This window comes from Octopus bimaculoides, chromosome 3 (genome assembly GCF_046866305.1).
Source record: "Octopus bimaculoides isolate indiv1 chromosome 3, ASM4686630v1, whole genome shotgun sequence".
Lineage (NCBI taxonomy): Eukaryota > Metazoa > Mollusca > Cephalopoda > Octopoda > Octopodidae > Octopus > Octopus bimaculoides.
Genome location: NC_142930.1, coordinates 53,807,884 through 53,823,188, shown reverse-complemented (window position 1 = coordinate 53,823,188; position 15,305 = coordinate 53,807,884). Strand labels below are relative to the sequence as shown.

At 38.2% G+C, this 15,305-nt stretch overlaps 1 protein-coding gene across 2 annotated transcripts in view; it reads right to left on the bottom strand.

Annotated features, from left to right (window-relative positions):
• LOC106877710 (pseudouridine-5'-phosphatase) overlaps positions 1-12,639 on the bottom strand; it is a 210,908-nt gene extending 198,269 nt beyond the window's left edge. Inside the window, exon 1 of one of the 2 annotated variants that reach the window (XM_014926666.3) lies at positions 12,161-12,639. In XM_014926666.3, the coding sequence (XP_014782152.2) occupies positions 12,161-12,353 (193 nt within the window). In that variant the 5' untranslated portion in view covers positions 12,354-12,639. The remainder of the gene's footprint in view (positions 1-12,160) is intronic. The other variant, XM_089348987.1, reaches the window with a different exon arrangement.
• Between the last annotated feature and the right edge of the window lie 2,666 nt (positions 12,640-15,305).

Below are 15,305 nucleotides of genomic sequence, written 5' to 3'. Positions count from 1 at the left end.
CCAAATCAACTTCACATCTTTGACTGCAACCATTTTACTTCACTGACAAAATGATCAAACAGATAGAGTACAAGATTTCTGTTTCATTAAGTTGGGAGTTTGCAGGGAAAATACATACTCTTTTACTTGTTTCAGTCATTTGACTGTGGCCATGCTGGAGCACCGCCTTTAGTCGAGCAAATCGACCCCAGGACTTATTCTTTGGAAACCCAGTACTTATTCTATCGGTCTCTTTTGCCGAACTGCTAAGTTACGGGGACGTAAACACACCAGCATCGGTTGTCAAGCGATGTTGGGGGGACAAACACAGACACACAAACATACATACATATATATATATACATATATATATATATACATATATATATATATATATACATACATATATACGACAGGCTTTTTTCAGTTTCCGTCTACCAAATCCACTCACAAGGCTTTGGTCGGCCCGAGACTATAGTAGAAGACACTTGCCTAAGGTGCCACACAGTGGGAATGAACCTAGAACCATGTGGTTGGTAAGCAAGCTACTTACCACACAGCCACTCCTGCACCTATGTCAACTTTTATAAAATAAAAAAAAATAGGTTTACTTGCCGTAGACTATTATCCTATCTTGGAATACAGGGAGATTTACACTATGTGCTTAATGCTTTTGTTACCGTATTTATGACAAAATACACTGCCTTTGTTTCAATTAATTTTCAATATGAAGGAGAATTTAAGAAAACAACATTGTTAAACTGGTGTTTGGGACATATATAAAATTGACATTTTGAAGAACGATTTTTATTAATTAAAAAAATTTTTTTTTACTTATTTCAGTCACTCAACTGTAGGCAATGCCTTGAAGGGTTTTAGTCAATCAAATCGACTCCAGGACTTGCTTTTTAATTTTATTTTTAAGTGTAGTACTTATTCTATCAGTCTCTTTTGCTAAATCACTAAGTTATGGGGACATAAACACATCATCACCAGTTGTCAAGTGATGATGGGGAACAAATACTCTCTCATGTAACCTTAACAGAAGGCCACGATTGGTTGATATGCACCCTGGTGCGAAACAGAACTGTAGACAAATACCGCCTAAATAAGAGCCAATCAGGGTGGAGGACACAACGGTCCAAGCGGGCCGAAGCTAGATGTTAGCCGCTATGTTATCATTCGTAAATGAATACCCGAGAGAGAAGGTTCCGCTACATACATATATATATATTTATATATATAACGTTGACCACTAACGTGGACATTCAATGTGCTCACATCTTGTGTCTATTAAGACCTAAATTGTTCTCAAAACGAAATTTAGCGGAATACCAAAGCGTAAGCGGGCAAGACATTTAGAATTACCAAAAAAAATCATTATTAAACAGGGACCGGTTTCAAAATTAACAATCTTACCGACTGTCTGTTTCTCTTCAGCCTGATTCGTAATGTAACCATAATCTTCAGAACCCTATACAAAGTTGCCCACCGTCATAGGTGCACGTGTATATGGTTCTGTTAATTACAGCTTAATGGTAAAATTCAAGTCTTCGTTTTGGCGCGCTAATTCCAGGAATATGTCGGCAGAAAATATTTACTGCCGTCGCATATATCCAGTTTGAGAACTCGGTTATGGTTAATACATTAAAACATAGGGTAAAAAATCATATATTAATTAATATCGATTAATTACCAGGAAGCTAGCACATTTAAAGAATCACAAGAGTTCCCACAAGAGTTCCGAACCCCAGTAATGAACTCATTTGCATACAGCCAATCAGGGCTCACCTTGAATTTGTTGTCAAGTTAACAAACACAGTCTACCAAATAAACTCAAGACGTAGAACGATGTTGTAAATTGACCGATCGCCAAGTTATGTCTGACTTTAGAAGGAGACAAGTAATTAGATTTACATCTATATCTATTATCAGATTTTGTTAGAGCCCCATATAGTAAAGATGTGGATGGAAAAAATGTGGGTAGAGGGTGAAGTGCTAGCAACCTTCTCCCCTTACTGTTTTACAAAGTAAACAACAACACAAATAACTATGCAGGGGAAGCCATGGTTGAAATAAGATCAAGAACAACAAGCATTCTTAAAAGTGAAAAGAAGCATGGTCATTCCTTACCCAAGTGACCTTATCTTATTGCCAATCACTTGATATGTGCTAAGTTAGTTTGATAGCTGAGCTCTGATTGGCTGGATGCAAATGAGTTCATAGCTGGGGTCCGGAACTCTCGTGGGAACAAAAACATTTTGTGCACTGGACTGCATGTAGTGTTCCTGAGCAAAACACTTCATTTCACGTTGCCCCAGTCCACTCAGTCGTACTGTCGACCTGTTTAGTGGGGTACATCATGATCTCAGTCACTTATAAGCCATAGGCCTACCTGCCTAGCCATCATCTGCTAAAGCAATGTGAGGAAGTGCATTGTGACCAGCGGTATATAACAACACCCGACAGTCAGGCCAATATAGCGATACATATATAAGCACAGCATATGCACTAAACTCAGCCGGAAACAGTCTGCCACCCACAAAGTTACAGGAGCCTTTGAAATATACATGTGAATAATGTTGTGTTGTAATAGCCATTATATTCACTATATTAATTTTCCGCGCTGTCACCACCATACTACCATATATTTTGATGCATTAACTTATTAAGTGATTCTGTTGCTCTAATAACTTTATATACCTAAATTTTGATTGATATTCCTCTGTGTGAAACAAAAATATAACCCGATAAATTATTTACAACTATTTTCATTAATCTGAATAAAATGGAGTAAATTTACAAGGGAGGCTACTTACGCTTTATTTTTTTTTTGTTAAAGATTTATTCCCCTTGCTCTAACATAATTAGGTTGCCCCACTTCCTCATTTTCTATAGTTTTATTCTTAATTTTTCGTTTTTACTGGAAATTTCTTCACTTTTATCGTCAACACTTCACATTATATCAGTGTGTTTAAAAATATGTTTTAACATGAGTTCATAGCAAGAATCTTACAAAAACTTTACTGGTAGCATTTTTTTAAATATAACATTAATGTTAAGGCTGCAAGCTGGCAAAACCGTTAGCACGCCAGGCAATATGCATAGCAGCATTTCGTCTGTCTTTATGTTCTGAGTACAAATTCAGCTGAGGTCGACTTTGCCTTTCTTCCCTTCAGGGTCGATAAAATAAGTGCCATTTGATCACTGGAGTCGATGCAATCGACTTCAGCTTCACCTGAAATTGCTAGCCTTGTGCAAAAATTATAAAGTAGTATAACAGCAAAGAATCATCATCAACATTTAAGATCTGCTTTCTATGCTGGCATGGTTTGACAGGGAACCAGCGAGCTGTAGGCCCGCAACAAGATCTCCATGTCATTTTGGCATGGTTTTAACGAATGGATATCTTTCTTAATGCCAACCACTTTACAGAGTGTATTATGTGCTATGTTAGTAACATTAAGTTTATAATTAAATAAAGTTACTTTTCCACTGAGATCACTAAAAGTGTATTTTTTATTCTACCAAGAATAAAATTGCTTTCTCATCCTTAACTCTCCCTTTTGTGGTGTAAAACTTATTGGTGATTTAAATCTGGGGCCTTTTGATGTGGAGGGAAGCTATGTTCAAGTAAAGTAGATGGTTGTCACAAGCTAGATGAAAAGTACTGAGTGGTACAGAAATAGATATTGAAATAATTCACCCCAAATCTGCAGAAAACAAGAGGGACTCTAATAACAGAGAAATTCCAGTCAGACATTTGTTGAGAAATATGTTATTGTAGAATCTAAGAGTTTCCTGGTATTGTTAAGTTTTGGTGACATGAAGAATGGCAGTTAATTAGGGTTGAGTTATTTTTCAAATTGGTTTTCAATTGCTCTACCACAAAATAAAGTCATCGTCATCATTATTTAACATCTGTTTTCCATGTTGGCATGGGTTGGGCGGTTTGATAGGAACTGGTGAGTCAGAAGACTGCACCAAGCTCTGCTGTCTGCTATGGCATGGAGTCTGTGGCTGGATGCCCTTCCTATGCCAACCACTTTACAGAGTGTACTGGGTGCTTTTCTCCTGGAAACCCACAGCAGTGAGGTCACCAAGTAATTTGCAACACAAGACCCCTTCAATTGAAGTGAGGAGTAGTATAGACAAACAGAAAGAGGTGTCTTGTATTAGAAGGAAAACATGGCTATCTCAGTGGAGAGAGAATATGAACATGTGAGAGGGTAGGGGATGGGAAACATTCATCCAAGTTACAGGAAGGTGTATATAGTTGTAGTGACGCCTGGTTCCAGTCGCCATTTTGGGATTTTTATCCACGCATGCGCAGGGATTAGAGCCTTCCGGAAGCCCCTTATGCGCATGTGCAGTCATCGGCAGTTGCTAGGCTTGACCGCCCTTCACTCTCTTCGTCTTTGTTGCTGACCGAGCCGCATGCATCTTGACCAGCTCCGTGTAGCTGGAATACTGAAGGCACCACACAACGTTGGCTAACCGGTGAAGAATGCCTTCACATTTGTGATTAAACCGACTCTGCTGCTTCCACACCAAGGTGACCTGGCTACTGATTGTCCAGAGATGTAACACATGTACAGACAAAAAATAAATAGTGTTATTTCTTCGGATATTCTTGTTCTGCTATTTTCCTTCCACGTTTATGGAAGAAATTGTGAGGCACCCATCCAGTGCCAACCTCACTTCCTACATAGTGAAGTGGACAGGGAATTAGAGAGGGTGAGTAGGTAGGTGAGTTCACTATAACATTTTATAGGCATAGGGTTGCCAATTTAGCATATTTTATGCTAGATCTAGCATTTTTTTTTTCAGCATTTAGCAGAAATTTTTTGAATCTAGCATTTAGCAGGGAAAATAGCAGGTTTAAAATTTTATTTAGCATTTTTCTCTGATCATGACATTTCCACAATAGTTACCCTTTTTTCTTCTTTTTCCTCCTTTTCTACTTTCGTTAATGTATCTTTATAGCCAAATTTACTACTATCAGCTATTGTTAAATTTTTCTTTTACCTTCTTGAAACTTCAAATGAAAGTTTATCAAAAGGAAGTTTATCAAGTTATGAACTTTTCCAGCCGCCCCACCACCGGCTTGGATACAGAGTGGTGCTGGTGGGGGGAGGGGGAGAAGATAACTCATGTCAGCACCTGAACTCACTACATAATAATGTAAATATGTTGCAAAGAATGAAAGCATGGAAATTCGTCCTAACAATGCTTTATTCTGTAGTGATGAGTTTTTATCATAACAGGTTGACTGATTTACTTTCAGTTTGATTGTTTTAAAGTAGGCCTGTGTTTTCCATGCTAGTATAGAAGTACGAGGGTGGCGGAGTCTCCCCCTTTATATTTCTACTTACTTTTTTGTCAAGTATTGTAGTTATATTTGTGGTTTTACCAATAAGATATTAAATGTAAGATTGGAAGCAAAATATGATGTTCCCAGGTTTATATCAGAACACAGTTTTAGGATATACATAGCGAAAGGAAATGGATATGGGATGGTGGTTGTCCCATTTAGGACAGCGGAGGAGGCAAAGAGGCTGGTGAGTGCAACTGTAAAAACGGAGGAAATGGTACTTCTACTCACATACCTTGGAAGAAAGACTTCTAAGGTAAGGGCAGAAAGAATTCCACCCGATATAGAAGTGGCTTGGGTTGCGGCAGCCGTCCTCGTTGGAAGTGAGGAGGAGGTGGCTGTCCGCCAAGCCACGGAAATGGAGGATGGAGAGGAAAAACACTGGACCTCATTATACAGGCAGAGGAGAGGCAATTGGAGAGTTTGGCAGAGCCGGTGACATTGGGAGAGATCGTGTTAAGAGTGTGGGTGAAGGGCAGAATCCCATGATGTTTTAAATGTGGCCAAAAGGGCCACATTAGAGCGCACTGTCCTCTGCAGAGGAAAACAACAGAAGAAGCGGTGGTGGAGTTGGAGGAGAAAAAGGAAGAAATACAGATAGATGGAAGGAACAAGGAGGATGAATGGACAATGACAGAGAATAAAAGAAAAAAAAGAAAGAAGAGGAAGAACAGTCAATGTGATGTGGGACCCAGACCAACTCCATCCCACCCAAGACCACTCAGACCCACCCTTCCCATACAAATACCAAACTCACTCACCCCCTCTCCCCACAGGAAAAAAAGATAGTACAGACACCACAAAATTTACAAGACCCCCTCCCCCGGTGAAAAAGGTTACGTGTACATGGAGGAGAGAGTGTTGTCGCTCAGCGATGGTGAAAACGGTAAACGAAAGACTAGGTCAAAGACTAAAGAAGACTCAAGACTCAGAGGTGGCGAGTGGTGTTACTCAGTGTGGGGTGAGTAACACACTTTTCATATTCTCATTTCTCAGTTATCATTCATGTATCATTATTTCAATATTTTGATTTTAAGGTTTTTCATGTTCATTTTCATGTGTCATTCATAACATCATATTTTTATTTTGTTATATGTCCCCACATGTGTTGTAGTGTCCCCTCTATGTAATGCCTTTATGGCAATTTAAAAGAAATAAAGAAGCTTACTTCCCAACCACATAGTTCTGGATTCAGTCTCACTGCATGGCAACTTGGGCGAGTGTCTTCTTATATAACCCCAGGCCAACCAAAGCCATATGGTTTGGTAGACAGAAACTGGAAGAAGCCCGTCATACACACACACACACACACACACACACACACACAATGTATGTATGTATAAATTGTGGACTCTTTTATCAAAGATGACAGATGAGGGTTGTACAGTTTCGAGCTGAACAACCTGCACTGATGATTTACAGTGGTCAAATGTTTTGTGCTGTACATTAGCTAATTCCCTTCATCAAATCCGAGCGAGATCGTTGCCAGTGCCCCTGGACTGGCCCTTGTGCAGGTGGCACGTAAAATACACCATTTCGAACGTGGCCATTGCCAGTACCCGCCTGACTGGCCCTCGTGCCGGTGGTACGTAAAAGCACCCACTACACTCTCGGAGTGGTTGGCGTTAGGAAGGGCATCCAGTTGTAGAAACTCTGCCAAATTAGATTGCAGCCTGGTGTCGCCTCCTGGTCCACCAGTCCTCAGTCAAAACGTCCAACCCATGCTAGCATGGAAAGCGGACGTTAAACGACGACGATGATGATGATGATGATGAAATCAACATCACTTGTGTCACACATAAGACACCATAGTGATCATACAGCAATAAGAGGTGAAGTGTTTTGCTTAAGAACACAATGCATCGTCCAGTCTGACAATCGAACCCACGATCACACAATCGTGACACCCTATCCACTAGGCCATGCACCCTTGTATGTTCACGCCCCCTATCACCCCATGTTGACAATCAGTGTTAGTTCGATTACGTCTTAATCACATAATAGTTCAGCAAAATAGACCGAGAGAATAAGTACCAGGCTTAAGAGATAAATACTGGGGTTGATTAGTTCGACTTAAAAACGAAAAAAAAAAAAAACTTCGGTCGACAGTGCTCTAGCATGGCCGTATTCCAATGACTGAGACGAGTAAAAGACAAAAGATGTCAGATACATGTAAACTAAAAAACATTATATTCCAAGTTAAGACCAATTTCAGAGAAAAAAGAGCAAAAAGGTTTTCTATTGGACATTTCTTATTATTTCTGTTGTTACTAGTATCGCTGTATATCGTTCTTAATACATAAAGCGCGACGAGCCACGATCGTGGCCGTCAGACACAGATCGAAAGGCCACGAACGTGGCCCAGATAGATGCATTTAATTTATGGGCCTTTGTTGGGGTCTAATGTCATTCAAACGCTCCGATACCCCCCCCCCCCCAGGGAAAAAAAATGCAAGAGGACTAATAGTTCATCCAATGACTTCAGATGATGTAAAATTTGCCACCATTATATACTAAGAAGCTATTTTAACTATTTTTTTGTTTTTTATGTGTGCATGGTAGTCTCATTTTCATAAAATGTGCGCAGCAGTCCATGCTATTTAAAAGCAAATCCCAGAATTATATGGGTTAAAATAATTACTTTGAAGGAAATATTCAGAGGTTAAAAAATAATGTATAAATCTTTTTTTAAAAATATCATTGCCGAAAAAGAGTTATCCCCCTTAGATAAACTGTATTAAACATCAGTGCTACATGCTGGTGATAAGCACAGCATCACTATTAATTGATTGGCCCTATGGTTATAGGCATTTCAGACTTGACCATCCTTCTTTCTATGTTGTAATATCACAATATAAAATGGGTGAGTCCACTTTAGACAATGATACGTGATTTGAAAGATGTTTCGCAGTTATTTCTAGCAAGTCGGACGACCACGAGAGGTTTCCGTATATGGTACGTAACTCTGTAAAATACAGGACAGTTGATGGAGTTTTCGTAATGTAAAGGATTGCAGATGAATGCAATAACATATGGATATTAACGTTATCACATTGCTTAATGAACTTTACAAGTAGCCAACATCTCCTTCAGTCTTTTCCACCAACTACTACAACAGTTTCTATTCCACTGAACAACCAAAACAAACTGGGTCGAGTCAGCAGCAAACGCTACGCAAAAAATACTAAATAATAACATAGCATAGGTTACTAACTGCTGACAGGTGCGTGTGTTATCAATTCAACCTTCTGTGACACTCTAAAGGTCATTTAGATAATATAAAGTAAATATTTAAAATTAAAACGATAACTTTAACTGTATATATGTTTAATGAAATATCAAACAAATGAGTAATAACATTACTATCATAAAAGAGTTGTTCTAATATTTTAGTGAGAAAGAATATTATTAGAATTTATCTAGTGTTGGGACAAAATGCTAAAGATTAACCACACATGGTGGTTGCAAGAGTAAAATATTGAATAATTAACCTGCTACAATAATTACGGTGTACCATTCAAGATATATTTTACTGCTCATCTAATTCTGTGTTAACGATACGTAGCATATCTAAACATATCAGTTTCAAATTTTGGCACAAGGCCAGTATTTTCGGGAGAGAAAGTAAGTCGATTACATCAATCCCAGTGATCGACCCCAAAAGGATGAGAGGCAAAGTCAACCTCAGCAGAATTTGAACTCAGAATGTAAAGACAGATGAAATGCTACAAAGCATTTTGTTAAGGCAGTGAGCTGACAGAATCATTAGCACACTGTTAAAATTTGGAAAATCTATCATGCATAAATCAGAATTTCTCTCTCTTGCTTTACCAAGATTTTAATTGTGAAAATTAAAATGAAGATGTGGGAGCATGAAATTTTTCTTCTAAAAATGTGTATTACAAATGTTTAAAAATGTGGAATACTATAATACTGAAGATATATTGTGCAACAGACTTAGAACAACCAAACTTAGCTTACAGTTAGATTAGTCTCCTTTGCCAAACAATAAAAGTATTATCTATGTTTGTTTCATCAAAGATTAACGTTTGGTTCAGGAGCTTTTATTTGTAAGACAACTAGAAATAGCTAGAGGAGTCAGTATTTCATGTTTGAGCAATAGATGGGACAGCAGCGATGATAGGTTGTCATCACAGCTTCATCAGTTTATTGAAAAAGTTATACCTAGCAGATTCACAGTGCACTCTATAATCCTCAGGTAACATCTGGTTGCAAAAGTTTCTATTCCCATTTTAAAACAGTTGTTGAATTCTTGCAAGATTTTATTGTTCTTTGTGATGAACCAAGAAACATTGAGCATGGCATTGCTTTTATGGCAGATATATTCACAAAGTTCAATGAAGTTAATCTGCAACTGCAAGGAAATGAGGTTAAACCTTGTCAAAGTAAAACCAGCCCTTTCCATGTTTCTGTCCAAGTTACAACTATTCAAATTTAATATAAGCCATCATTACTTCTTCTAGCTTCTGGGTTTCTCTGAATTGGTGAAGGAAAAGAGCATACCAGAAGATGACATTCAAGTGTATTGTTCACACCTGAACATGTCTGACAGGTTTCATATTTATTTTTGATTAAAATACCAGTCTGAGTGATTCCCAAATTTCAGTAATGAAGAAACAAGAATAATGGAAGAAAAACGGGTTTCACTTTAAAATGACATTGAGCTGAGGCCAAAGTTCAAAAGATCATGTCAGGAGGATTTTTGATTGCAAAAGGACCTTTCTGACTGCTACCCTGCACTGTGGAACAAAGTCAAGACATACTTTATTGCCTTCGCAACATCACACTTTGTAGAGCAGGGCTTCAGTGCAGTTGCCCAGATTCTTCTTAAGCAAAGAAACAGACTGAAAATTATTGAACACAAGGATTTGCTGAGAAGCTGATATCACTGCACAATATACATCCATTGCATTAAAAACATGAAAACAACATAGCTACAGGTGAGATCTAAATTTACTTTCATATTGTAAAAATGACAAAATAATGGGATAATTAGGTTAAGTTTTATTTGTGAAATACAGTTGCTTTGAATTTGCAGTAGAAAGAGGTCTATGTTTGTGATGGTGAGTGGGGAAGGGGTGCTAAGAGTGTGACCTGGGTGCCAATGGGGCAGCAGTCCAAAAATGTTTGAGAACCACTGCTACAAGTAGAAGACTGAAATCAAAACCATGTGGTTGGGAAGTAAACTTTTTAACCTCACAGCCACACTAATAGCAAGTACATTTAACAATATGTAAATAGGGTCAAATAAAGTGCAAATGCCCAAATTTACACAACTGAAAGCGGTGGGGTAGGGTTGAAGGAAAAAGAAGTCCTGTAGATAAAGCCACCATATTTACTGCCAACCAAATACAGTCATATTCTTCCTGAAACTTTTCTTGTCAACCTGAACTTGTCGCACTATCACATGCATACATTTATGATGTGTAAAAACAGCTTCAGTGGCTTGGATCTACATAATCGCTCTACTTGCTAGAAACAGCAGTGAAATCTCTTTCAAACTACACCTAATGACTTGAAAAATAGAAAAAAAGGGCATATTGGACAATTTATTCTGAGATAAAATATCTGAAAAGATGGGATAAACCTAGTAGCAATGTCTTTGACCATAGGTTTACTCATCAGGGATAACCTAGGGCTGAACAACCTAGCGAAAGAACTAGTCTTGACAGTCTCCCTTCCTAACTCCAGCATACTTTTGGATTTGCTGGTTTGTCTCACCTATTCTTCTCTCTGTTCCTTAATAGCTTGGAGGCGCAATGGCCCAGTGGTTAGGGCAGCGGACTCGCGGTTTCGATTCCCAGACAGGGCGTTGTGAGTGTTAATTGAGCGAAAACACCTAAAGATCCACGAGGCTCCGGCAGAGGGCGGTAGCGAACCCTACTGTACTCTTTCACCACGACTTTCTCTCACTTTTACTTCCTGTTTCTGTTGTGCCTGTAATTCAAAGGGTCAGCCTTGTCATACTGTGTCACGCTGAATATCCCCGAGAACTACGTTAAGGGTACACGTGTCTGTGGAGTGCTCAGCCACTTGCACGTTAATTTCACGAGCAGGCTATTCCGTTGATCGGATCAACTGGAACCCTCGACGTCGTAAGCGACGGGGTGCCAACAACAAGCATTAATAGCCTACTCGCTGTTGTTTTTGTAAATATACTCTGATGCAGATGGTACCATCCTTCGCACCTGGATCTTTTAGTGTAATCATCCATACGCAACATAACCAACTCATAGAGATTTGCATGATTTCCATTAAAGAAAGGTGATAAACATGCTCCAGTGCTAAACATAACAACGTAGTCTTCTTTGACAGTATCAAAACAGTCAATACCACACACATTATAAGAACAATGTTGGTATACTGAATCTTCTATAGTCATATCCAACAGATAGCAAAACCCTAAAAACCTGTTACAACTACTTAGCCTCACAATCTCATGATCTTCCATGGTGCCCCTATCCTATCGATAATACGACAAAAAAGATACAAAAATGCCTTTCAAAGCAAGGCGGCCTTTTCAAATTTATTATTCAGAAAACCAGATAGAATTGGTATCTTGCCTGGTTATCTGATGAGTAAAATAAGAGTATTAAGAAAAAGTTCTTCAAACACAGGTAAGTATGTGGCAAAACGAAACTAAGAAGCCGATCGAAAAATATTGTGATCAGGTTTTAGCCACTAGTAACATTATTATATTATAATAGAGAGAATCGAATCGTACACACTTAGTGAAAATACTGAATTTGGTAGGGAAGGGAAATATAAAAGGAATTTACAATTTACCTAAAAGAAGTCCGTCCATATCGAATATGACATGTGTTACAGGCCGGTATTTCGCCATCTTCAGTGATAATGTTATCGAGTTATTTTGTAAACATTCACTCCGGATAGTTCCGCTCGCACTGTGTATTCTGCTCAGCTGTTCCTGACTTCGAAGCAAAGCTACACTTAATTTACGAAGAACTGATGTGAACATACGGTTCCTATAACGTACAGATATATGTTTAACTTATTTTACAACTTAACATTTGTTTGTTTGATTTTAACTTTATTTCGAGGAAATTAACTTTATTTCCTGTTTATACTCAAGTTACTTAAAATTTTGAAGAACTTTCTTTTTTGTTTATACTCTTCAAGTTATTTAAAATCTGGTTGATTTAAAAACGCAAATTCGTTTATATCTTTAATTATCGCTTTAAAAATTCTCTAACTAATTAAATACTTTGCGTTTTTATGTATTTTATGTATTTTATATATTTATATATGTATTGTTTCCCTTTGATTAAAGGCTGAACTATGGATGCTTCAAAGTGTAGCAATTGTTTAAGAGACGAACTTCCTTATCGAATCAGACTGTAGCTATTGATATTTTTATAAGGCCAACAATTACTCTTTTACTTGTTTCAGTCATTTGACTGGGGCCATGCTGGAGCACCACCTTTAGTCGAGCAAATCAACCCCGGGACTTATTCTTTGTAAGCCTAGTACTTATTTTATCAGTCTCTTTTGCCGAACCGCTAAGTTACGGGGACCTAAACACACCAGAACCGGTTGTCAAGCAATGCTAGGAGGACAAACACAAACACACACACACACATATTATTATTAATATAATAAAGTATTTTCAATGGATCAGTTTTGAGCTCTATTTACAGTTGATATATATATATATATATATATATATATATATATATATATATATATATATATACGACGGGCTTCTTTCAGTTTCCGTCTACCAGATCCACTCACAAGGCTTTGGTCGGCCCGAGGCTATAGTAGAAGACACTTGCCCAAGATGCCACGCCGTGGGACTGAACCCGGAACCATGTGGTTGGTAAGCAAGCTACTTACCACACCGCTACTCCTGCGCCTATAGCTACTTACCACAAATTCGACTGAATTAATCTTAAAATATAACTGGTACCTATTTTAGTATCAATCCGATCAAATTTAGATATGGTACCTTATCTTATAAACACAATATGTGTAAAAAGACAAAAATCGCCCGAGTGGATCTGAGCTCAAAATAAATATATCGATGTCGCCGATTTACTGGCTCATGGTATTGACTGTTAGATTATATGAGTTAGGGTTATTGGACTACAAGCTCATAATTTGTGTGACTAATCTGTTATTTTGCAGGTGATGAATTTCTGCCAGTTATATCAATTAAAGACCAGATGCGTTCTGGTTTCGGTTTCGTCGAATATTCTCTTCCACCAAAAGTATTCAGCCACAGTGTTAGAAACTGTTATTTCGTGGGTGAGTTCCACCAACTTCTAAACACAGCCTAGTGAAATCGACGCAGTTGTTCAACTTTGTTATTAATTTCGCTAGCCTAACTCGCTAGCCTATAAAATGCTGGACTGCTTTGAAGCGACTGATAGCAACAATAGATGAAATAAAGTAAGGAGGAAATTTCTGTTGGGATTCTAGGAAACCAAACTACAATGGCGATCAACGACACGAGGCCGTCTCGATACGGAAAGAGCGTGTGATGTTGTAACCTGTTTAAGTAACGCCAGATAAAGTAAATACACAAGGTTCTTTCCAACAAAACATCACTTCATTTAATTAATAGTTGGCAAGGATTTACGCTGTGTTTAAAAGTAACACAACAGTTATTTTTCTGGTAATACGTGCAAGTATAACAAAACAAACCCAGTAATAATTATCACTAGTTGTGTGTGTGTGTGTGTGTGTGCGAGAGAGAGAGAGAGAGAGAGAGAGAGAAAACGTGCTTTAGCATTGCAATTTAGTGAGATGCTGTAACAGCCTATGCGTCAATATTGTTCGAAATTTCTGAATTATAGACAGAAAGACAATAGTGCACAAAGACTTTGCCCACAATTTTGGACAATACAGATTGACAGAGATCTCTGTGACAGAAAGACAGCAACGTATGACAACCGACTAAGTTCTTACAAACTCTTCTGCTTGTGGGGAGAAATGAACTCACAGCTTCCTTCGGGTTTTGCTTGAAAAGCGCGGACTGAAGTCTACCGGAAGACAGTTTGGCTATATCACGTGATAGCTGCAGTAAATTATACAGACTGAAAACATATCTAATTTTGGAAATAGTTTTGTCACACGATAGTTCACATGCGGTCCATTCTGTACAAAAGGCATGGCTAGAATAAAATTTTAGGAAGCTTTGATGCATTAGTGTATGTGGCAGCAAAACTATCTTGGGGAGGGCAATGTGTATGGGGTTATAGTAATAACCATGAAGTGATTATTACAAGCTGTAGGAATAAATGTGGCAGAAAGCGGGATGTTCTCGAGAGCTGAGGTAATAAGTTAGATATATTTAGAGGCATTGGGTTAGGGATGCATGGTACAATGTAAGGAAGACAGGTGCAGAAAGGATGGTTGTATTGAAGGATGTGAACAGAAGTGTTATGTAATTTTTTTTCAAAGACTAGTTGCGAAGAGCTAATTAGTGAGTTAATTGTTGTAGTTTACTGGTGAATAGATCTTTGCCAGTTTGAGAGTTTATTTTGGGAGATAATCAAGGAAGTGTGTAGCAGTTGTACATACCCATATATTTTATTATTAATTAGTAAATAGAAGAGAAATATCAATGAATTTTAAGAGACTCTACTGGTGCTCGGTGATATTAATGGTCGGAAGAAAACTTTTTAAAAGTCGCCGCATGTACTCTCTCTCCCTCTCCCTTCCCCACTCTCTCTCACACGCACGATACATACATACGTACATACATACATACATGTCTTCTACTAAAGCTTCTGGGTGAGTGAATTTGGTAGACGGAGACTGTAAGAAGCCTGTCGTATACATATGTGTGTGTGTGTCTGTGTTTGTCCCCCACCGCCGCTTGACAACAGTTATTGGTTTGTTTATGTCCCTGTAACTTAGCGGTTCGGCAAAAAAGTCAGAATAAGTATCAGGCTTAAGAAAGATA